General features: G+C 37.0%; 2 protein-coding genes across 3 annotated transcripts in view; one reads left to right on the forward strand and one right to left on the reverse strand.

The window, feature by feature from the left end:
- Positions 1 to 1,122: 1,122 nt before the first annotated feature.
- On the reverse strand, positions 1,123 to 2,967 carry PIGBOS1 (PIGB opposite strand 1). 2 transcript variants are annotated; one of them, XM_072738585.1, is made up of 2 exons: positions 2,827 to 2,967; positions 1,123 to 1,495 (listed from the first exon to the last, which is right to left on the reverse strand). In XM_072738585.1, the coding sequence occupies exon 2, from the start codon at positions 1,413 to 1,415 to the stop codon at positions 1,251 to 1,253; it is 165 nt and encodes a 54-aa protein (XP_072594686.1). In that variant the 5' UTR covers positions 1,416 to 1,495; positions 2,827 to 2,967; the 3' UTR covers positions 1,123 to 1,250. The 2 variants fall into 2 exon arrangements, with proteins under 2 accessions (XP_072594686.1, XP_025851728.1); XM_025995943.2 differs by lacking the exon at positions 2,827 to 2,967 and adding an exon at positions 2,041 to 2,183.
- Position 2,968: 1 nt separating this feature from the next.
- Positions 2,969 to 24,108, forward strand: part of PIGB (phosphatidylinositol glycan anchor biosynthesis class B) — a 35,509-nt gene continuing 14,369 nt past the window's right edge. Inside the window, exons 1-6 of the mRNA XM_072738586.1 lie at positions 2,969 to 3,439; positions 5,229 to 5,361; positions 5,788 to 5,908; positions 9,377 to 9,481; positions 11,138 to 11,268; positions 21,080 to 21,220. Of these exons, the coding sequence (XP_072594687.1) occupies positions 3,307 to 3,439; positions 5,229 to 5,361; positions 5,788 to 5,908; positions 9,377 to 9,481; positions 11,138 to 11,268; positions 21,080 to 21,220 (764 nt within the window). The 5' untranslated portion in view covers positions 2,969 to 3,306. The remainder of the gene's footprint in view (positions 3,440 to 5,228; positions 5,362 to 5,787; positions 5,909 to 9,376; positions 9,482 to 11,137; positions 11,269 to 21,079; positions 21,221 to 24,108) is intronic.

The following is a 24,108-nucleotide window of genomic DNA, read 5'->3' on the forward strand; positions in this document are numbered from 1 at the left end:
GTTCCCTAAACCTGGGTCCCACAACAAACAGACTACTGCAACAGAATCCCAGTCTAGCTGTAGTCAAGCAAAGCTAAGCCTGTCACGTGGTAAATACTTGGTACATGAATTAAAATTTTAACGTATACTTTTATGTGCATAGAAGAAAATGTCAGGATCCTGGGTGGCTTGGTGGTTGAGCATCTGCCTTCAGCTCAGGTCGTGATCCTAGGGTCCTGGGATCAAGTCCCACATCAGGCTCCCTGCATGGAGCCTGCTTCTCCCTCTGCCTATGTCTCTGCCTCTGTGTCCCTCATGAATAAATACAATCTTTAAAAAAAAGTCTCAAAAGCTCACACTAAACTGTTGAATGTGCTGATTAAATAAATGTATATAATAATTTCAACCTCTCACTTTGTTCATTCCTGTAGTTTGAATTTTTTAATGTACATATACTACTTTAATAATTTTTTTTCTTCACTCTTTTAAAAATTACCTATGCTGGCCTCTATTCAACATAGATAGCTTACATGAAGTTATAATAAATTTACTTTTTAAGAAATCAATAATAAAAATGAGTTGATTTAAATAAAGCATCTTGTACATGTGATTACACTGATAGCTGTCTTTGAAAATACAAGTTTAAGATTAGAATAAAAGGTAATGAACAGTTCCTACCAATTTCAATAACACTATATGAAAAATAGCTTCATAACAAATTAATTCCACCCTTACCATTATTAATGCAAATTCGTTTAGGTTACCAAACAGATCTGTGTCATTTTTGCCATCTTATATATCATCTATTTTCTCTAAAACTTCAACTTGCTCTGAAATACATCATTTTTCAATTTACTCCACCATTTTGCCTGGGGCTGAAAAACTGCTCAAGTATATTAAACTGGGCTAATTGTAGGCTATTTGAGGAGCATTCTGCCCAAAATGGTTAACTTTATTTACTTCATCTATAACCAGTACTATAAACACCATTCCTAGCTATTTTATAAACAGAGTCTGGTCACCTCTTGCTCCCGCATTCCTAGAAAAAGAAAACCTCAACTAGGAAACAAAATATTCCTTAAGACGTCCGTTTTAGTTTAAAAAAAAGTAACAAATAAAAGTAAACATTAAAATTGACAGCGCTTGTTTTAAAATCATTACATGATTTATTTGTGTTTAAAACATATTTGAGAAGTTTTCATTAGATTATTTATAGTCAATGTATAATTTCAATAGAACATTAAACAATTACAGTTCAACTCCATGTAGTATTAACTTTTCTTCTCTTCTGATTCTTGTGCCAATTTCAACTTTTCTTTTAATTCCATCTGATCTCGGTAGTACTGTTCAAATATTGGTTGATAAATATACATCCCTCCAGCAATTCCAAGGATGCTAGCAAAAAGCAGTTGTGGAAGAGTCAATCTCCCAAACATTTTTCAACAAATGCCATACAATGCTTTCCCCACACAGTGGTTTGAAAAATTAGTCCACATCCAGGAAAATATCTTCAGATCTGTGTACAAAGAAAATGAAAAACAAAGCAATACCTTAGCACACATCCTTTAAAAGATTCCATATCACTACTTTCTTTCAGAGTGAGTAGTATTTTCATCATAATTTTCATAATATGCAAATATCACTTGGTTTAACTAAAATAGGAATATAAATAAATAGGAAGCATGACAAATGAGGGTTAGGGCATGGTGTAAGACAAAGCTAAGTCCCATTACAGAATGTTCTCAATGGTTTGAAGTGGGTAATTCTTAAAATGGCAATGAGGCTGGGAAGAGTCATACTCTACACCTTTATGTACCATTACAAAACTAACCACTACAAGAAACAGCTCCCCACAAAAGTTGAAAGTGACTGCCAATCCAATCTGGAAGTAGAAGAAAGAGAATTGTTACTTTTCACTATTAGCCTTTTGGGTTGTTTTGTTTTGTTTACTACTTCATGTTTTTTTTTGCCAATATGCATGATTAAAAATTTTCACAACAGGCTAAAAGATTTGGAGTTCACTCTGATGCTTTAGAAGGTACAAGTAGTCATCAAACATACACATGTAAATAACTGGCCATCCACTTTTTTTATAAAAATAAAAAGATCTGGGCAGCCCGGGTGGCTCAGCGGTTTAGTGCCGCCTTCGGTCCAGGGTGTGATCCTCGAGACCGCGGATCGAGTCCCACGTCGGGCTCCCTGCATGGAGCCTGCTTCTCCTTCTGCCTGGTTTTGTGCCTCTCTCTCTGTGTCTCTCATGAATAAATAAATAAAATCTTAAAAAAAAAAAAAAAAAAAGATTTGACAGATTTTACTTTGAACGACTGAGAAGTAAAGATTCCATTATTTCTCAGAAAATTATAGTTGTGGGCATCATAGTCTCTGGAGAAAACAGATGTTTATGAAAGAGGAAAACAGAGCGACGGATTTACACGTTTTCTTAACCTTTCACCGTCTTCTAGGCCTCCGAGGTTACAAAAATCCCTAGTGGCAGAACTAGTACCAGAAACTAGGTTGTCCTTAACATCGCTAAAATGTAATATAAATTAATCTGGGAAAGAAATGCCCGTTTGCTCCTGGGCTCTTGCGGTTAACTAGATAAACGGCAGTTTACCAAGCATGCTATGGTTCATTGCCTGAGTGTTTAAAAAAAAAAAAAAAAAAAAAAAAAAAAAAAAAAAGAGGTAGGGGAGCCATTTTCAAGTCAGCTCCTTGGAAGATAAACCACAGGAAATAGGAAACCCTTGGCCACTAGTTTGCTAAGTGACCCTGACCCAGTCATTTAACTTTGCCGAACCTCATTTTCCACAGCTGTGCAAAAGGCTGAATCATCCCTAGGCCGCCTACCTCGTCCGACAGTTGTCAGTGAGATGCTACACCAACACGTTTACAATGATCATCACTATTCTTATTACCACTGAGGCACCACGGACCGTCGAGCGGCCGCTTCGCGTCGCTGACCAGCCTCCCGTTGGCCCCAGCCTAGCGGCGCTCCGGCTCCTTCCAGCGGTTTCCGGAAGAGAAGCTCGGGCGCAGAGACAACGAAGCCAAAGGCGGGCAGCAGTGTCACGAGGACGATAAACCGCAGGCAAAGCGCGGGCCAGCCCGTGGCAAACAAAGCCGCCGCACTGAGCGGCGGACGCCAACCTCGGAGGTTCTTGTGCCAGGGCGCTGCCGTTTCCCAGCCACCCCCGCGCCTGCGAGCGACGGCGGCTGCAGAGGCCAAATTTAGTGAGCGGAAGAGCAACGCGCGCGCTATTCCCGGCTCCTCCTTGGCGGGGTCTGAGGTGGCTGGGGATCTTCAGCCGACCTCGAAGTGGGAGCAGGATGAAGCAAGGGGGCGACGATGGCCGGCTTTTTTTCCGCGGATTCCAGAGCCGCTCCCACGAGAAGGTGAAGCTGCGAAAGAGAAAGTCAACTTTGTACCTCAGCCCCCGGAAGAGCAGCGAGCGCCGCGGAGGTGAGGGGCGGGCGGGGGCGGGGGGAGGGCGCCAAGCTCCCCGGCTGTGGCGGGAAGCCGCGGACCGCGAGTGAGGGCTCCACCTGCTGGGCGGGGTTGCCGAGAAATCGCCGCCCTGGAGCCGCGGTTCTCCGTCCCTGGCCGCTTGTGCGGCGTTTTATTCTGCGTGGGTTAATCCTGCCGCGGCCGGGTGGAGTGAGTTGACGTGACGTAGCCGACCGCGTTTTAGGACGGGGGCAACTTACCTGAGGTTTCGCAGCTGCACAGGGATTGATTCCTGGGGTGACCAGGTCTGACTCCCACTCCATTTATTACAGCCCCAGCCTCCAGCCTTCTCTTTGGTACGTTGTGAGGATGTTGACAGGAACCAGATCACCCCCCAGCACCTGGGCTGTTGATCTGTCAGAGGCGGGCTTTAATATAAGGATGGACTTCTGCATTTAATAAATATTTATTGTGCGCCTTGTATGTGCCAAGCACGGTGTAAGCGGCATGAAAAGAATGCTGAGTTTCCCCTGTGGAGACCTGAGACGAAAGAAGGGGAGAATCATTTTTGCCAGATGAAGGAGGATTGTGACGGGGAGAGGGAGAGGGGCCGCTGGGCCGGAGTTCTCTCGCTCTTTTCCCCTGACCCTTCCTTCGGTAGAGAAGTTGGATCCCTCAGGGTTAAGGAGAGTAACGAGATTATAAATGACCGCACTTGTCACATAGTTGAACCTTTAGGTATTCAGAATCACTTGTTCAGGGCCCAGTTCTGAGTATTGTGTACTCTGCACCAGTCCACAGAGTAAAAGGGTTTTTTTTCACAGGGTTTTCTTTCAGCAGCAGTAGTTCAGTCGGGATGTTTCTTTAAGTGCTTCTGAAGGATGAACGTTGGGATGGGGCGTGTGTGTTGTGTTGAATGTACGAGTTATCTGAACAATATTTAAATGTGTTCCTGGAGAATAATGGAGGACAGTGGCAGGAACCTAGAACTATAGCAAAAGACTCAAAATGGATTAAGAGTACAATCAAGCAGGTCTGAATAAATTAAAGCACCTCTCAGAACCAGCCAGTTGTTGCCAGTTGAGCTCTGTTGTCAGATGTTAGTTTAGGAATGCTGCAATACAGATTTTAATATAAAGTCGGATTTTTAAATGTTGACAAATAAATTAACATTCAAAAAAAAATACTCTGTGTTCAGCCTGCAGGCTGTCCACTTGTGGCAAAGAGGCAGCAGATAGCCCTGGTTTTGAATTCTGTTTTGCCATTTACAACCTTTTTGACTTTGGACAAGGCAGTTTAACTTCTTAGTCTTGTTTTCCTTATAGGTAAAATGAGGCCAATACCTACCCTTTAGCACGATTTGGAGGATTAAAGAAGGCAACATGAAGGAATGAACTCTTGCATAGACTAAACAACAATAAGGGCTATTTAAAAACATGCAGAGGACCATTTGATATGCCACTGTTTGACTCCTAAATTAGTAATTTGTTAGCTGGTTTCTGTCATTAGCTACCTATATAGGCTATTACCTAATTAGCCTAAGGCCTTAGTTAACCTGATCTCTTTTTCATTGTTATCTTACTATTCTCTTTATACAATTAATTGCAAGAAAGATTGGTTAAATGGAAGGAGTGATAATTACCCAGTGGTAGAGCTCCAGCCCTTGTCTGTCAGCCAGAGTTCTCTACTGTGCCTTGAGTCTGAGCAATGAGCAAGGCCCCAACTGGAACAGCAGATTTTAGTTCTGCAAGTAGAACTTGCCTGACTTTTGTGCCACAATTACCTGTTTTGTTTTGTTTTTTAGATCTTCTTGGTGAAAACGTTTATTTGGTCTCGTTTACCATAGCATTACGAATATGTAACTGTTTTTTAGTCCAGACAAGTTTTGTTCCAGATGAATATTGGCAGTCTCTTGAAGTTGCACATCACATGGTTTTCAAATATCCTTTGTAGTTTCTTTTCCAAATTAGAAATGTGTATTCATCTTAGAAATTGTGCCAGCTTCTATTGTATTTTTTCAATTTTCCATATATTCTCCAAGTAATTTTAACTTATCAAAGTACACCATTATTTTATACTAATATTTCTTCTATATCTTTCTTTGATGTTAATACACTTGACTCAACCTTTAACCAGCAGGTCTTCCCATAGTGCTCAGTACTGTGGGAGATATAGATGAAGTAAAAAACACATTCCCTTCACGAAGAAATTATGAGTTTAATTGGCCATTGCATTTTTAACTCAAATAACCAGTGTGAAATGCTGTGTTTTTAAGTTTAATTATCAAAAAAATAGAAATTTTTTATGCACAGACATTAAAAGAGATTGTTTCAGTGCTATTCAACATTAGTCCTTAATATCACTAATTATGGTTATTTGACCTGGGAATGGACAGAAAGATTGAGGGGTTACACATACCCCTTAATCTTTGCAAGCATTTACAAGATTCTGCATCTTTTGGGAAAAGATAATGTTCAGCTACTGGTAAGTTTATATAAAAGTAATGAAAATAGTTATCAAAAGTAGATTTATTCCACCCTTTTTTTTTTTTTTAATTTTATTTATTTATGATAGTCACAGAGAGAGACAGAGAGAGAGAGGCAGAGACACAGGCAGAGGGAGAAGCAGGCTCCATGCACCGGGAGCCCGATGTGGGATTCGATCCCGGCTCTCCAGGATCGTGCCCTGGGCCAAAGGCAGGCGCCAAACCGCTGCGCCACCCAGGGATCCCTATTCCACCCTTTTTAAAAGGCTCATGTATATTAACTAAATGACATTATTGGTATCACAAAGTTTTTTCTTTTTGTTTTTTGTTTTTTAAAGATACTTGTTGCTAAACTCTGACCATATCTGGGAAGCCCACAGTTACAAAGACATACTATGATGTGTAACCCCTTATTATGTGCTAAAACACAAAAACAGCATAAAAGTGTCCTACTTGAAGGAATCCTGTTAAAATTTGCAGACTTTCAGAATGACTACATTATATATTAATTATTTGGACCTTAGAAGTATTCTTCCTTCATGAAAGCATCATGTGAGAGCAGTGTTGTATCTTGTTTTTTTAAATTGTGAGCAGAAGACCATGTTATATGAGCTTATGAAGACTAAATGTATATAAACCTACTCAGGATTTAGTGTTGAAATTAAATCTTAGAGAAAATTAATTTGACTAGAATTTAATGATATGTACAATCATTGTGCTATATATGTAGTAATTAGGCAGCAATAGTAATAAGGTTGTAATTCCTAGATCATGAATTTCTGGTGTCAGTTGCCAAGAAAGGGTAGTGAAGAACTAGTGGTGCCAAAGTTTTTCTAAACTCACTCTCAAAATCCTTTAAGCTGTCCTCAGATTAGACTCAGAAGTTTGGGCCTTCCCCATTTTCTGTTAGGGAAGTGGCCCAGAATTCCAAAGGCTATCCAAATCCTGAGGGTTTCTTGGAGCCTGGAAACACATGGAAAGATCATGGGGAAGGAGAATGTAGAGCATTAGCAGAGTTTCTCCCATTGACACATGTAGAAGTTAGGAGCTGTGAATTTGCTTCTCTTGTCAGGTCTTCTAGGTTATGTAGAGTAACCATAAAGTCTGGAACCACAGGTAAATATGCATGATGTCATCAAGGATATCTTATATCCCAAGAAGTAGGTTATATTATGAATTAAGGAGTCTTCAAGATAGAAAACTTGCTATTCCTCCAGGACCTAGCCACTCTCCTCAACCTGTAGCTGACCCACGGGGCCATCTTGTGTTTAAGTAAGCCGCCTCTTGCCCTCCCCCCCATCCTCACCCCATTGTCCCTCTCAAAAAACCTCCATCCTATCTGGAACTTGACCAGGTAGAGAAACATTGAGATGCTATCAGTCATTCATACCTGTCATACTGATTTTTTTAAATGTATATTACATATTTTTGAAGGGGTCAGAGAAGTGAAATAAATAGACCAAGGTCACAGCATGTTGAGCTCTTACAAGACAGCTTCTCCCTAAACTGCATAAAATATGAGCATAGAATTAGGAATGGCTTAGAATTGCACTGTCTGACATGGTAGCCACTGCCACATGTGTCTATTGAATATGTGAGATGTGGCTAGTCTAAATTGAGAAGTGCTATTACTATAAAATTCATACTAGATGTCAAAAACCTAGTACAAAATAAAAATGTAAAATGTTTCTATACTTTTTTATTTTGATGAATTGGTAATATTTTAGATATGTCGGGTTAAACAAAATAAATAAAATTAATTTTACCTGTTTGGGATTTTTAAAAATTTTTTTAATTTGGCTACTATAAAATTTTAAACTATGTACGTGGCTCGTGTTATATTTCAACTGGACAGCACTGGCTTAGAACACGTGAGAAGAAAGGGATATAGAAGGGAGACCTGAATGGGGTTCCACAGTGGGGGCTTTCAATAGTCAGAAGACATACAAGGGCATTTGGCCTCTGGAAGCTTAATGGAGGAATCAGGAGCTTAAAGAACAGGAGAATGGTAAGCTGCCAACACAGTATCATACTCAAGGTTTACCCCTTGCATGTTCCTTCTCTTTGCCCCAAATTAACTTCTCACATGAACTACTTTCAGGCCTAGAGGTAAGAAGAATATAGATCTCTATGCAGAGTAAACAAAAGGTATGTACATAGATGCCTTTTGCTCTATTTTACAAGGCAATTATTTTTTTAAGTGAAATTATGAAGTACAGCATACCTTTAAGACTTAAATATTTACAGATTACTGACAAAGAGGAGGAACATAAAAAAAAAAGTGTTAGAAGCCACTGACACCTGAAAGTAAAGCTACTCTAAAGTTAATAAAGATTGGTCCAACAAAAATACAAATTTAAATATATTTTTAGAAACACATCTTTTGAACAAACCTAGATTAAATTGTACTCTATCAGTGTGTTATTTTGTTAATGATAGCTTGGACACATTTTTTTTAAAACTCTCAAAGATGTCATTGTGTAATATTAGAATTACTAACTGTAATTAAGTTATAATACATTTACTCTTTAGTTTTACTTTTTTTTTTTTTTTTTTTTAAGATTTTATTTATTTATCCATGAGAAACACAGAGAGAGAGAGAGAGGCGCAGAGACACAGGCAGAGGGAGAAGCAGGCTCCAGGCAGGGAGCCCGACATGGAACTTGATCCCAGGTCTCCAGAATCAGGCCCTAGGCTGAAGGTGGTGCTAAACTGCTGAGCCACCCTGGCTGCCCCTAGTTTTACTCTTAAATTGACTTTTTAATGTCATCTGATTACTGTGTTTTTGTAATTGTAGAATACTTGTCCTTTTATGGGAAAAAAAAGTAAATAATTTTATCATCTGTATTGCAGGATGAAAAACAATGTAACTTAGTAGTTAAGAGCACAGGCTTCAGAATCACAAAGACCTGGGTTTGAATCCTAGCTTTGACACTAAGTAGCTTTGTAGCCTTGAGAAAATTATTTAATGTCTCTGTACCTCAGTTTCCTCACTTATAAAGCAGTACCTATCTCACAGGGATTGTTAGGAGGACTGAATGAGGTGATATATATAAAGTACTTGGTATGATAACCCATCACACTATTATAAATGATTCATAAAAATTTAACTTACTGTTATGCTAATGGAAATCACTAAATGTGCTTCCAAAATAGAACCTTAACGCAATTAACTATTTTGTTGGCTATCTAGATTAAAAGCAGTAGTGTTGTAATATATAAATTACAGAGAGAAAGAATGAGAATGATAAAACTACTTTGGGCATTTCCCTGAAAAATTAATGTAATTTTTGTCAAAAAACAGGTATTTTTGCAGAATAGACTAATATATTATGTCTATTTTTGTACTAAGAAGGGCCTTCAGTTGATAGTCGGATCAGTTTGTTGATTTTTTATGCTGATTCAGTGTGAACTGGTACATGTTTTTAAATATCTTCTTTTTTTAATTAAAAAAAAAACTATTGAAGATTTGGATTCCTAGACTTGCCCAAGCACTCCTATCTGCTATAGCAGACATCAGACTCTACTCCTTAATGAAGCAACTAGAAAATCAGCAAATGGCAAGATGGGTGGTAAGTGTTAAACCCTTTAGAAACTAGTCACTTATTTCATTCCTAACAGCGTAAAACACAAGGAAAAATATCAATTCTTAAAATAGCTTCAAAAGATAATTTGAACAGTGTTACAGAGGTACTTCCATAATGAAGAACAACAAAATGCAAGTGGTGCATGCCATATCTCCTTCTGATTGCACCCTGGGTGATTGAAGCCACGATGCCCTCAAAATCTTTGAGAGGCTGAACCTTAGGAGCAGCCTTTGGAAACATCTTCATTTCATTGGTCAAACCTGTCATAATCCTTGCCTCACTTTCTATAAAATTCAGTTAGGAATAGTTCTTTTTTTCTTTTTTCTTTTTCTTTCTTTCTTTTTTTTTTTTTTTTTTTTTAAGATTTTACTTATTTGAGAGAGAAAGTGAGAGAGCATGAGCAGGAGGAGAGGGAGAAGCAGACTCCCCACTGAGCAGGAAGCCTGATGCAGGGCTTCATCCAGTCGATCCTGGGACTCAATCCCGAGACTCTATCCTAAGACTCCAGGATCATGACCTGAGCCAAAGGCAGATGCTTAACCAAGTGAGCCACCAGGTGCCTCCAGTAGGAATAGTTCTAATTATTGGCTACCTCACAAATCACCTCCACTGTTTACATCCATTGTTCACTACCTCATACCTGAGACTGAGCCTAAGAAGTATGTTTTCACTGAAGCATTTCACCTCTAGTTAGTGTTTGAAATAAACTCTGTAAGGGAGAAAATGTAGTATAGAAAACTGTCCTTTGTCAAACTGGCTTATTTCACAGTGGGGAGATAGATTCCTGATATCACATTCAAATTTTGATTTTCTCATTGAAACCATATCCTGAAGAGTGACTGGATTCTTTAGTACTGTGATTATATAAGCCTATATAAGCCTGCTTAGAAATGTTACTGCCTTTTTAATAGTTTCTACTGGAAAATATGTTCTGAATTCCAAGTGACCAATTTATCAAAAAATTTCTAGAATATAATTTTTATTAATTTATTAATAAATATTATAATTTGCTAATTATTAAGATATTTCTGTGGGTAGTGTTTTTATTTGCATTAAAAAGACAGCATGGTTTAGTGATTGAGTGGTTGTTAATTGATTCAAGGATAAATTCAGTCTCCTTATTTTGTGCTTATATACACTGCTGAAGGCTCAACCTAAAATGGCAAGAATGTAATACCTTTGAAATTCTTCCTCTAAAGTACTAAGTTGTTATAGTTTAGGAAAAGTCTTTATATCTACAAAACTTCGGAACATTTTTTAAAGGCTGTATTTGAAGAGATAGGAAGCCAGTACCACATGTTTAACATCCTTGCAGTAGCTAACAAGTTTCTTTTAAGACAGTTGCTTTGTAGATTTGATGCTTCTGTTTGCATGTTCTTCCAAAAACTGTTTTCTTTTATTTTAGTCAATTTACCTGAAAGTATAAACTTACTAACTTTAACACATAATATATCTGGTATTATTATAGACCTATGTGTAATATAACTCCTTAAAAACAATGTTTGGGCATGACTTTTCAATATCGTTTATCTTTTGATGTGATTTTTTGCAATATGTAGACTTGATATTTTCCATAAAAGAAGATAATACGGAGCTTTTCCAATTCTCCCTCCCTATATGTTTGCTTATAATTGTTCTTAGTTTTTTTGCCAGTTAAGCTCTTGGTTCACATGGTATTGCTGTACCAGAACTCTTACAAACACCATGGAAACTGTTCTCACTATAATTGCTCTTTTCTACTATCCTTTGGAAGGTTCAAAGTCTATGAACAGGTGAGATATATTACTGTTAATAATTATGTACAAAACATGAAAGATCTTAAGTATCAACATATTATAATGTCCAGTGGACCCCCAAATGTTCATGAGATTTATTAAAACAACATTATCAGTTGATACATTTATTATAATAGGAAACAGATATACGCAAACCAGGTAATGAAGGGCAGTTTAATAAAAGGACTATGTATACATGTTTAAGCAATGTTTAGAAAAGCCAATAAGGAAATAACCATAGTACCCCAGGGTTAATCATAGGGGGAAGTTTCTGCTACCCTTTGGCCCCAAGAAGAGGTAATTATTATGGCAATCCATACAAAACTATAACTCTCCCCAGGAGGAGACAGGCACAGCTCGCCATAGCAAGGAGGGAGCTGGGAGAATAAAATACCCTGACTTAACTCTTCTGCGCTCCAATCAGTCAAAGCCAGTCAGAAGCCAGAATGCAAGTGAGCTCATTAATATAGTCCAGACAGGTCAGCTTTCATGCACATAGAGCAAGTGAAGAATACAGGAAAACAGATCTGGAAGAGCAAATAGAAAATATATGGACCCAAGAGATTGCATCCAAGATGGAAGCATAGGAAGATTCTGAACTCACTTTCTCACTCAGACATACCACATCTATAGGAACTTATGGATTATTTCCCTCCAGAAAATCTGAAAACTAGATAAATTGCTGTCCACAACAAAGGGTGAAGACAGAAGAGGCAGAAATACTGTCACAAAAAAATCCAACCCACAGTTTAGCAACACACACCAGCTAGGCATTTCTTCCAGAAGAGCAAGGGGTTGGTGCCTTACATTAGGCACTCTGGCCCCTGGGATCTGCACTAGAGAAACAAGCACCCAGAACATCTAGCATGGAAAGTCAACAAGTTGACATCCAGGGGCCCCATGTGCTATAGGAAACTGAGGTTCCCCACTTGAAAGTCTCACATGAAGTCTTGGTTACCCTTGAGACCCAGTGGAAAAATAGACATTTGAAAAGTGTCCAACATTAACCCATAGCAGGAGGGATATCAGAGGTGAAGGTGGTCCCTGTGGAGCAAAGAGTTCAACTCCACATCAGGGACCCCCTGCCTGGGGACTCAGGAATATGAGTCCCTGTAATGTCTCAGGGACATCGGTGGGGTTTAGCTCCAGAAGACCCTGAGAACTATAGGAAACCTAGACTCTGCTCTTAAATGGCCTGCAAACAGTATCACTTTCTCCAAAACCAGCAAAGCAACAGCAGTTTAAAAATCATCTGAGCTAGACATCAAGATTTATTGACAGATTTTAAGGCATGTACCATAAAGGCTGGGCACTTTTCCCAAGAACAGGAGTTCTCATAAACACCATTTTTTGGCCCATCTTCAACCCAGCTAGTCAACATTTGCCAACACTGGCAAATGACAGTGTGATACTTTCCATCTACCTTGCTAGCATAGCTTGCCTCACTCTGGCATTCCCCTGCAGACCTGCCCTACCCAACTTGGCAGGTGCCCCTCCAAAGCAGCTGCCACCATGCCATAACCAGGGGGCAGCCTCTATTGGCACTGCTACCCTTCCATAGTAACTCCAGCCCTGGGTGAGGGAGGCATCTCTGCCCATCAGCTCACCCATACCAGTTGTGGATGGGCCTCATAACCAGCTACACTGAGGCTTGATGCCATCCATCAGCATGCCCACAGGAGCCACAGCCAGGCCTCTAGTCAGTCAGCTGTGCTAGCCTGCCCATGAGCACACCCACAGCAATTATGGCATGTCACAAAAGGAGGTCACACAGCCCATACAGAGGATAGTCCTGGAATGCCTGGTACTGGTGACCAAAAAGAATTGTACTTCTAGGCCCATGGGACATTACCTTTAACCCAGGAGATATAGCTGACCTACCTAATACCAAGAAACAATCACAAAGGATACAATAATATATTTTAAATGAGAACAAGACAAAACCTCAGAAAAAGAACTAAACAAAGTGGAAACAAGCAATCTACCTGAAAAAGAATTCAAAGTAATAGTCCTAAAATGCTCACTGAACTTAGAAGAGTGAATGAACTCAGGGAAAACTTAAGGAGATAGAAAAGTACTAAAAAGAACCAACTAGAGCTGAAGAATATAATAACTGAAATGAAACATATACTGAGGGAATCAACAGCAGATTAGAAGATGCAGAACAGCAATATGGAAGACAGGGTGGTGGAAATCATCGAAACAGAAAAGGAAAAGAATTTCTTAAAATGAGGATAGGGTAAGGGACTTCTAGAACATTAAGCAGACTAACATTCACATTATAGGGGTCCTAGAAGAAGAGAGAGAAAGGGATAGAAAACTTATTTGAAGAGAAAATAGCTGAAAACTTCCCTGACCTGGGGAAGGAAACTGACATCCGGGTCCAGGAAGCACAAGAGAACCCCAAACAAGATGAACCAAGAGTTCTGAAATAAGACATATAATAATTAAGATGTCCAAAGGTAAAGAGAGAATCTTAAAAACAGCAAGAGAAAAGCAACTAGTTATATGCAACAAGACACCCATACACCCATATTAGCTGATTTTTCAGCAGAAGCTTTGCAGGCCAGAAGACACTAGTGTGAAGTATGTTCAAAGTGCTGAAATGAAAAAAACTACAACCAAGAATGCTCTACCCAGCAAGAATTAAAGGCGAGATAAAAAGTTTTCCAAACAAAAGTTTAAAGGAGTTCATTACCACTATACCAGTCTTACAAAAAATGTGAAAGGAAATCTTCTAAGCAGAAAATTCTTAAAAATTATGAAAGAAGAATTTTACTGGCAAAAACAAAATACAGTAAAAAATAGATAAATCACTTCAAGCTAGTATAAAAATTAAAAGACAAAATTAGTAAAATCAATTATATCTATAATGAGAAAATAAAAATATAAAAAATATAATATCAAATACATAATGAAACGATAATGTACTGTGCTTTTAGAATGAATCTCATGGCAGTAAAAACCCGTAACACACACACACACACACACACAAAAAAAAAACAAACAGAAAGGAACCCAAGCATAACATTATGAAAGTCATGAAATCACAAGAGAAGAGAGCAAGAGAAGAGGAAAAAAACAGAACTACAAAAACAAACAGATAAATCACTGATCTCTATCTCTGGAATGAATAATACATTGTTAATTAATTGAATTTAATTTAAAAAAGATAAAGGGGGGGGAGATATTCTCAGTTTAAAATTTCATCTAAATAAATAAATAAATCCAAATAGAAAACAGTTAACAAAATAACAATAAGTACACACCTATCAATGATTACATTAAATGTAAATGAACTAAGTGCTCCAGCCAAAAGACATGAAATGACTGGATGGATTTAAAAAAGGAAACAAAACTCTCATCTGTGTGCTGCATAGAAGAGACTCGCTTCAGACCGAAAAAACATACTGAAAGTGAAGGAATGAACACAGATATTCCATGCAAATGGAAGTGAAAGAAAATATGAGGGTGGTAATACCTGGACAAAAATAGACCTTAATACAAAGACTATAATAAAAGACAAAGAAGGGCATTAATAGTGATAAAGGGATCAAGCTAACAAGAGGCTATAATTGTAAATATTTATGTATCCAACATAGCAGCATTTAAATATATAAAGCAAATTATTAACAGACCTAAAAGGAGAAATACAGTAGTAGGAGGAGACTTTAAGGCCCCACTAGCGACAATGGATAATTAGTCCAGACAGGAAATAAGGAAACAGTAGTTTTAACGACACATTAAACCAGATTGGCTTAACATAGAATATTTCATTCCCAAACAGCAGAATGCACATTTTTTTGAAGTACACATGGAACATTCTCTAAAAGAGATCACGTTGGGCCAGAAATAAGTCTCAATAAATTTAAGAAGATTGAAATCTTATCAAGCATCTTTTTTTTTTTTAAGGATTTTATTTATTTATTTGACAGAGAAAGATAGTGATAAAGATTGTAAGAGCATGAGTGGGGAGGAAGCTTCTTGCTGAGCTGGAAGCCCAACTAGGGACTAGATCCCAGGACTCTGGGATCATGACCTGAGCTGAAAGCAGATGCTTAACATCTTTTCTGACAACAGTATGACACTAGAAATCAATTGCAATTAAAAAAAAAAAAAAAACCTGTAAAAAAATGAAGGCCCAAAACATGCTACTAAACAAGCAATAGGTCAACAAAAATCAAAGAGAATCCAAAAATACCTTGAGACAAATTACAATAGAAATACAATATTCCAAAATCCTTAGGATGCAACAGAAGCAGTTCTAAGAAGTTTATAACAAAACAGGCCTACCTCAAGAAATAAGAATAGTTCCAAACAATCTAACCTAATCTAAATTTAGTAGAAAAAGAACAAAGACCCAGTTAGCAGAAGAAAATAATAAAGATCACAATGGAATAGGGACAAAAAATTAGAAATGATCAGTGAAACTAACAACTGATTCTTTAAAAAGATAAACAATGTTTAAAACCTTTAGCCAGGCTCAAAGAAAAAAAAAGGACTTAAATCAGAAATGGAACAGGAGAAGTTACAGCCAACACCATAGAAATAAAAAAGGATTATAAAAGACTATTACAAAAAATTATATTCTGACAAGTGGGACAACCTAGAAGAAATGGATAAATTTAGAAACATAATCTTTTAAGACTGAATCAGGAAGAAACAAAATCTGAACAGACTGATCACTAGTAATAAAATTGAATCAGTAGTCAAAAAACTCCCCCCAAAAGCCCAAGATCAGATAGCTTCACAGATGAATTCTACAAAACTTTTAAAGAAGAGTTAATTTCAAAAAAATTAAAGAGGAAGGAACTCTTCTAAATTCATTCATTATGAGGCCAGCATTACCCTGATATACCAAAAAACAAAAACAAAAAGCAAAATTATAGGCCAGTATTTCTAATGAAGAGAGATTCAAATTCTTCAACAAAATACCACAAACTGAATTCAACAATATAATAAAGGTATCATTCACCACAATCAAGTGGAATTCCAGAAATGCAGGGATCATTATTTGCAAATTAACATGATGTACCACATTAATAAAATGAAGGTTAAAAATCATATGATTATCTCAATAGATGCAGAAGAAGCATTTGACAAAATTCAACATCCATTTATTCATTCTGTATAATATACAATACATGAATATACCTCAACATAATAAAGCCCATATATGAGAAACCCACAGGTAATAACCATACTCAATAGTGAAAAGCTTGAAGCTTTTTATCTAAAGTCAGGAACAAGGATGCTCACTCTCACCACTGTTATTCCACATAGTATTGGAAGTCTTAGCAACAGTAATCAGACCAGAAAAAGAAAAGGCATCCAAATTGGTTAGAAAGAGGTAAAACTCATTATTGCAGCTAACATACTACATATTGAAAACTGTAAAGTCTCCACCAAAAAAATATTAGAACTAATAAATTTAATAAAGTTACAGGATACAAAATGAATATACAGAAATCTGTTGTTTCTATACACTACTAGAAAAGTAGCAGAAAGAGAAACTAGAAGAACTATCCCATTTATAACTGCATTAAAAAATACCTAAAGATAAATTTAACCAAAGACCTGTGCTCTTAAAACTCTAAGACATTAATGAAAGAAATTGAAAATGATGCAAGTAAATGGAAAGATACACCATATTCATGGATTGGAAAATTAATATTGTTAAAATGTCCATATTACCCAAAGCAATCTAGAGATTCAGTGCAGTCTCTATTAATGTACTAATAGCATTTTTCTCAGAAGTAAAAGATAATCCTAAACTTTGTTTGGAACCACAAAAACAAACAAACAAAAACCCCTGAATAGCCAAAACCATCTTGAAACAGAACAAAGCAGGAAGTATCACACTCCCAGATCTCAGATTATACTACAAAGATATAGTAATCAAAAAAGTATGGTTCTGACAGTAAAATAAACCTATAGATCAATGGCACAAAATAGCCCAAATATAACCCACACTTTTTTTTTCAAGATTTTTATATTTTTTATTTGAGAGATGGAGTATGCATGAGCAGAGGATAGGGGTGGAGGGAAAGGGAAAAGCAGGCTCCCTGCTGAGCAGCAAGCCCAACATGGGGCTTGATCCCAGGACCCTGAGATCATGACCTGAGCTGAAGGCAGATGCTTAACTGAACTGACTGAGCCACCCACATGCCCCTAAACCCACAGTTGTATGGTTAATTAATCCACAACAAAGCTTGGCAAGAATATATAACAGGGAAAAGGCAGTCTTTTCAAAAAATGGTGTTGGGAAAACTGGATAGTTACATGGAAAAGACTGAAACTTGACAACTTTATCAACCCATATACAAAATATAAACTTAAAATGTAAGACCTGAAACCATAAAACTCCTAAAAGAAAAGAAGTGGTAAACTCTTTGGATGTCAGTTTTAGAAACATTTTTTTAGATCTATCTCCCCAGGCACGGGCAACAAAATCAAAAACAAACTATTGGGTCTATGAACAGCTCAGAAAGGAAAACCCACCAACAAAATGAAAAGGCAACCTACTGAATGGAAGAAGGTATTTATTTGCAAATGATATATCCTGTAAAGGGTTAATATCCAAAATACATAAAGAACACATACAATTTTTAAAAAGTAAATTTAAAAATGGGCAGAAGACCTAAGTAGACATTTTTCCAAAGAAAATTTACAGATGGCCTACAGACATATGAAAAGATGTTCAACATAACTAATCATCAGGGAAATGCAAATGAAAACCAAAATAAGAGGGGGATCCCTGAGTGGCTCAGTGGTTTAGCGCCTGCCTTTGGCCCAGGACGTGATCCTGGAGCCCCGGGATCAAGTCCTGCGTCAGGCTCCTGGGATGGAGCCTGCTTCTCTCCCTCTGCCTGTCTCTCTGCCCCTCTCTCTCTCTCTGTGTCTATCATGAATAAATAAATAAAATCTTTAAGAAAAATAAGATATCATCTCACACTTGTCAGAATGGCTATTACCAGACAAAAAATAACAAGTGTTGGCTTGGATGTGGAGAAAAGGGAACCCTCATGCACCATTGGTAGGAATGTAAATTAGTACAGCCTCTGTGGAAAACAGTATGGAAGTTCCTCCAAAAACTAAAAATAGAAATATTATAGATGTGATCCATGAATTCCATGTCTGAGTATTTATCCAAAGAAAACGCAAACACTAATAAGCACTCCTATATTTACTGCAGCATTATTTACAATAGACAAGATATGGAAGGAACCTAAGTATCCATTAATAGATGAACAGATAAAGAAGGTGTGTGTGTGCACGCGCGCACGCTACTTGCCATAAAAGGAATGAAATCTTACCATCTGTAACAACAATGGATGGACCAAGAGGATATTACTGAGATAAGTGATATTAGTGAAAGAAGTCAGACAAGGGATGATAAATACCATATAATTTCACTGAAAAGTGGAATCTAAAAAACAAAACAAATGAATAAACAACATAAACAGACTCACAAATACAGGGAACAAACTGATGGTTGCCAGATTGGAAGAGGAATGGATGGATAGGCAAAACAAATGAAGGGGATTATGAGTTACAAAGTTCCATTCATAAAATAAATGGTCATGAGGATATAAAGTATAGCATTGGGAATATAGTCCATAATGTTGTAATAACTTTGTATGGTAACATAACACCTTTTTTTGTGGTGAGAATTTTGTAATGTATAAAATGTCAAATCGCTATACTGTATACTTGAAACTAATAACAATACTGTATATTGATTATACTTCAATTTTTTAAATAAATTAAATATATGGACCAGATTTGGGCTTACATAAACTGGGGATGCAAATACAAAACAAATGGAACAACCAACATGAGCAAACAAACAGCTATAAAAGGGCTTCATTTTATTGTGGCCAGGTTGTCCATCCTACCATACATCCTCCCATGGTAGGAAGCATGGGAGAAGGGAAGAATAAGAGATGAGGCTGGAATGGGACTTTGCCCTTCTCCAGAATTTGGACTTTTTTCTGTAGGTAGTAAGGACCTCTTGAAAGCTTTTGAAAGTATGACATAATAAAATATTTAGAAAGAATTCTCTTGCAGTGCCAGTATTTATTTAGGATATACTGAAAGGGAGAAAGCCATAATTTGGTCTAGTTAAGAAGCTACTATCCATTCTTCCTATATAGAAGAGTTATTGGGAAAATCGAATCAAATAAGATTATTTCTGTAGTAGACTCCTGACTGCAAGAAAAGGCATTCACTTAAATTTACTAATATGATGAGAGCTTTTTTATAAGGCTAAAAGTAAAAATAAGAAAAAGGCACCTTGTGGCCAGGCCTGGAAGAAAATTACAGAATATCTCAGCTACATAAATGAAATGGATGAATTATGTAGAATCCAAGGTAGTTTTGAGGAAAAGTCAATAGCCCAGTCTGTTAATCTGTTTTAGTTGTCTAATTTTAAGGCTTAGCTAGTCTTCATTTCTGTCCTCACTCCCAATTGTCCAACTTTCTCACATTCAAATTCAGAAAATCTGACCTTGGCCTTTTTTTTTTTTTTTTTTTTTTTTTTTTAAGATTTTACTTATTCATGAGAGACACAGAGAGGCAGAAACATAGGCAGAGGGAGAAACAGGCTCCATGGAGGAAGCCCGACGCGGGACTTGATCCCAGGTCTCCAGGATCACGCCCTGGGCTGAAGGCAGCGCTAAACCACTGAGCCACCCAGGCTGCCCTGACTTAGGTCTTTTAAATGTCATTATCACTATTTGGACATAGTTTCACACTGGCCAGACTTAGATTGGCTGCCTGGATTCAGTTAGGACAAGAGGGTCCCTGTTTTGTTTTTTTGAGGAAATTACTTGGCAAAGTTTTAAAATTGGGAGATCTTACATAAAATCTGGGTTTCTGGGTCTCTTGAAAAAATGAGAGGCTTCGCAACATTTTGCACCAGGATTCCTTCACGACAGTATTTGAACCTCCCTCTATGGTCTACATCACTTATTTTTATTACTTATGTGGTCTCTGTAAGCATCTGAATTTGAAATCCCCTCTCTTAACATCCTCACCAACATCAGAAATTTCTCTATAGCTCCTTATTAGTTAGTAGATATGTAATGGTACCACAAAGTTTTATTTTTTGTACTTTCAATTTTTAGCAGAGCTAACACTATTCCCATGTGATAATCTACTGTCCATAGTCCTCGGAAATAAATTATTATAGTGTTCTTTAGCCATTTATTGAGAGAAGTCCTAATAGTAAAAATCCACATTTCTATCCATGATCTTAGAGGTTTGTATGGTAGGCTTTTTATCAATTATACATATAGGTATTTCATTTGGATAAAATTAGCACCTTACTTTCAAAACAAAATCGTATATATTCAGAAGCCCAGTATTGTTTAAATAATCCTAATATTTCCTTAAATGCATTCATTAATTTTTTCTTAGAAAATGGCTTTGTGTGACTTTCTTTTATCTTCTTAGGAGAGACTTGATATCTTTTTCCATCAGGAAAGCAATTGGCAGTTGTATGGCTAAAAGTTAGTATGCCTTCTGGAAAAACAAGGCCAACATTAAGACATAGAATAACTTCTAAATTTAAAATACTAGAGTTAGGATATTAGAATAGAAAAAGATCTTTGTTATTACCTCTTTTTATGGATGAGAAAAATTAAGAGCCAAAAAGTATAAGTAACATACCCTAGTACACATAGCTATTTATACCAAAATGGAAATGCTCTCATTTTTTTAAAAAAGTTATATCACAGCATAAATAATAGAAAATTTATAAACTCATTTCCTAGTTGTCTTGACGACATATTTTCCTTGTTTATAGTGTCAAGTACTCCTCCCTGGTGGCACTTGCCTTCATAATTCGTCCCACAGCAGTCATTCCATGGATACCTTTGGTCTTCAGACATTTCTGGCAAGAACAAAAAAAGCTTAATCTTATTCTGCACCAGTTTTTACCTATAGGGTAAGTATAGCTACAATCCATCTATTAATTTCAATAACCTATAAATTACAGATTATGAACAAGATTTTACATCTTGTCAATTATTGTATCTTCTAATGTCAATGAGAATTATCAGACTAAGGAAACTATTTACAAATTTATATTTTATATTTTTATATTTATAATAGCGATTAAATATAATTAGTTTAATTTGCTTAAATGGGGATCTTTTGATTTTTCTCACTTAGAACTTTTTACACTTCATTTCCTAAATATTTCTTTTTTTTTTTTTTTAATTTTTTTTTTTAATTTATTTATGATAGTCACAGAGAGAGAGAGAGAGGCAGAGATACAGGCAGAGGGAGAAGCAGGCTCCATGCACCGGGAGCCCGATGTGGGATTCGATCCCGGGTCTCCAGGATCGCGCCCCCGGCCAAAGGCAGGCGCCAAACCGCTGCGCCACCCAGGGATCCCGTAATTAAGGACTTTAAACAAAGAAACACCAGGCTCAGATGGCTTCACTGGTAAATGCTACCATATATTTAAGGAAGAAGAAATGGCAATCCACATAAAATAAATTCCACAGAATAGAAAAGAATAACATTTCCCAGCTCCTTTAATGAAGATACCATACCCTTCCAAAATCTGACAAAGACATTACAAGAGAATTCAATTATAAATCAGTATCTCTCATGACTATGAATGCAAAATTCTTAAACAAATCTTACTAAATTGAATCTAGCAATATATTAAAAAGGAGAATGGGGTGCCGGGGGGTTTAGTCAGTTAAGCATCCAACTCTTGGTTTTGGCTTGGCCCATGATCTCAGGGTTGTGAGATCCAGCCCCATGCTGGGTGTGGAGCCTGCTTAGGATTCTCTCTCTTTCTCTCCCTCTGCCCCTCCCTTCTCCACTTGTGTACACGCTCTCTCTTAAAAAAAAAAAAGGATAATACATCATAACCAAGATTAATGTTAGTTCAGGAATGTGAAGTAGGTTTAGTATTTTTAAATCAGTCAGTAGGATTCATGACATAACAGAATAAAGGAGAAAATTCATAAGAATCTTTTTTTAAAAAAAAGATTTTATTTATTCACGAGAGACACACACATACAGAGAGAGAGAGAGAGAGAGGCAGAGACACAGGCATAGGGAGAAGCAGGCTCCTCACAGGGAGTCCGATGTGGGACTCAGTCCCAGGTCCCCAGGATCATGCCCTGGGCTGAAGGTGGTGCTAAACCACTGCGCCACCCGGGCTGCCCACAACAATCTTAATAGACACAGAAAAGCCATATGATAAAATGAAAAGCCTACTCATGCAAGAGGAGGAACAACCATTAGAAAATGTGTAACATAAGGGGACTTCACTAATATGATATTTCTATAAAATGTTATAGCAAATCCATACTAAGTGTTAAAGCACTGAAACCCTTTTCCCTGAGGTCTGGAATGATACATGTATGCCCATTACTTCCACTGCTATTTAGTAGATGTCCTAGCTGGTGCAGTAAGGCAAGAACAACAAATGGTTGGAAAGGAAGAAATAAAATGACGTGGCATGATTGTATGTAGAAAATCCAAAAGAATCTAGAGATAAACTAGTATGATTAGTAAGCAAGATCACCATGTTCACTGGATACAAAGTCAACATACAAATATTGATTTTTATCTGGATGCTAAAACTAGTGGGTAAAAGGTTTTTTTTCTTTTTTGTATTTTTTTTTATTGGAGTTCAGTTTGCCAACATATAGTACTAACACCTGTGCTCATCCCATCAAGTGCCCCCCTCAGTGCCTGTCACCTAGTCACCCCATCCCCCTGCCCACCTCCCCTTCCACTACCCCTTGTTTGTTTCTAGTGGGTAAAAGTTTAAGAAATAAATAACAGAATATTTATACAGTCTCAATGTGTCTCCCCATAAAATATTTATTAATTACAATAAATAATTACAAAGGATAAAATAATAATTTTACCATGGAGAAACTTGACAGACACCTCCTTTAACCAAGGGATCAAAGTTAAGAGGTGCCTGGCTGGCTCAGACAGCAAAGCATGTAACTCTTGATTTCAGGGTTGTGGGTTCAAGCTCCACAGTGAGTAAAGAGATTACTTAAAAATAAAAATCTTTTAAAAGTAGATAATTTTAAAAAGAAAAAAATGATCAAAGTTAACATTTCCAGTATTTGGACAGATCACTAAAATGAGATTCCTGATCAGAAGCAAAGAAAACACCCTTTCACTTCTTTGGTATTACTGCCATAACACATAATCTGAATCTATTTATGAGAAAGCATCAGCCAAACCCAAACTGAGGTACATTCTAGAAAATACCTATTCTTCAAAGATGCCAGTCATGAATGACAAGGAAATATTAAGGAAATATTCTAGATTAAAAGGAGACTACAGAAATGCAAGTGAACACAACAAATAATCAAGGTTTTCTTTATCTTTGTATAAAGGACATTATTGGGACAATTGGCAGAATCTGAACAAGGTGTAAATTAGATAGCCATGAAAATTTAATATTTCCTGGTTCTGATTGTGATTTATGTAAGAGAATTTTCTTGTTTTTAGGAAATACCCACTGAAGTATAGGGATAATGGTGAATGATGTCTGCAACTTATTAAGCAGTTCAGAAAAAAAATGCATAAAGATAAAGAAAAGGATAAAGCAAATACGGTAAAATGTTAACATTCGGGAAATCTAGATGAAGGATATATGGGAATTCTTTATAGTATTCTTATAACTTTTCCCAGAAATTATGTCAAAATAAAAAATTAAAAGGAAAATAAGTATCATTTACAGTAGTGTCAAAAAAATCAGATGTCTATGAATAAAATAATGAAAGATACACAAGAACTCTACCAGAAAGCTCCAAAACATTAAGACCTAATAAGTGGAAGAATATA

The sequence above is a fragment of the Vulpes vulpes genome, chromosome 15 (genome assembly GCF_048418805.1).
Source record: "Vulpes vulpes isolate BD-2025 chromosome 15, VulVul3, whole genome shotgun sequence".
NCBI lineage: Eukaryota > Metazoa > Chordata > Mammalia > Carnivora > Canidae > Vulpes > Vulpes vulpes.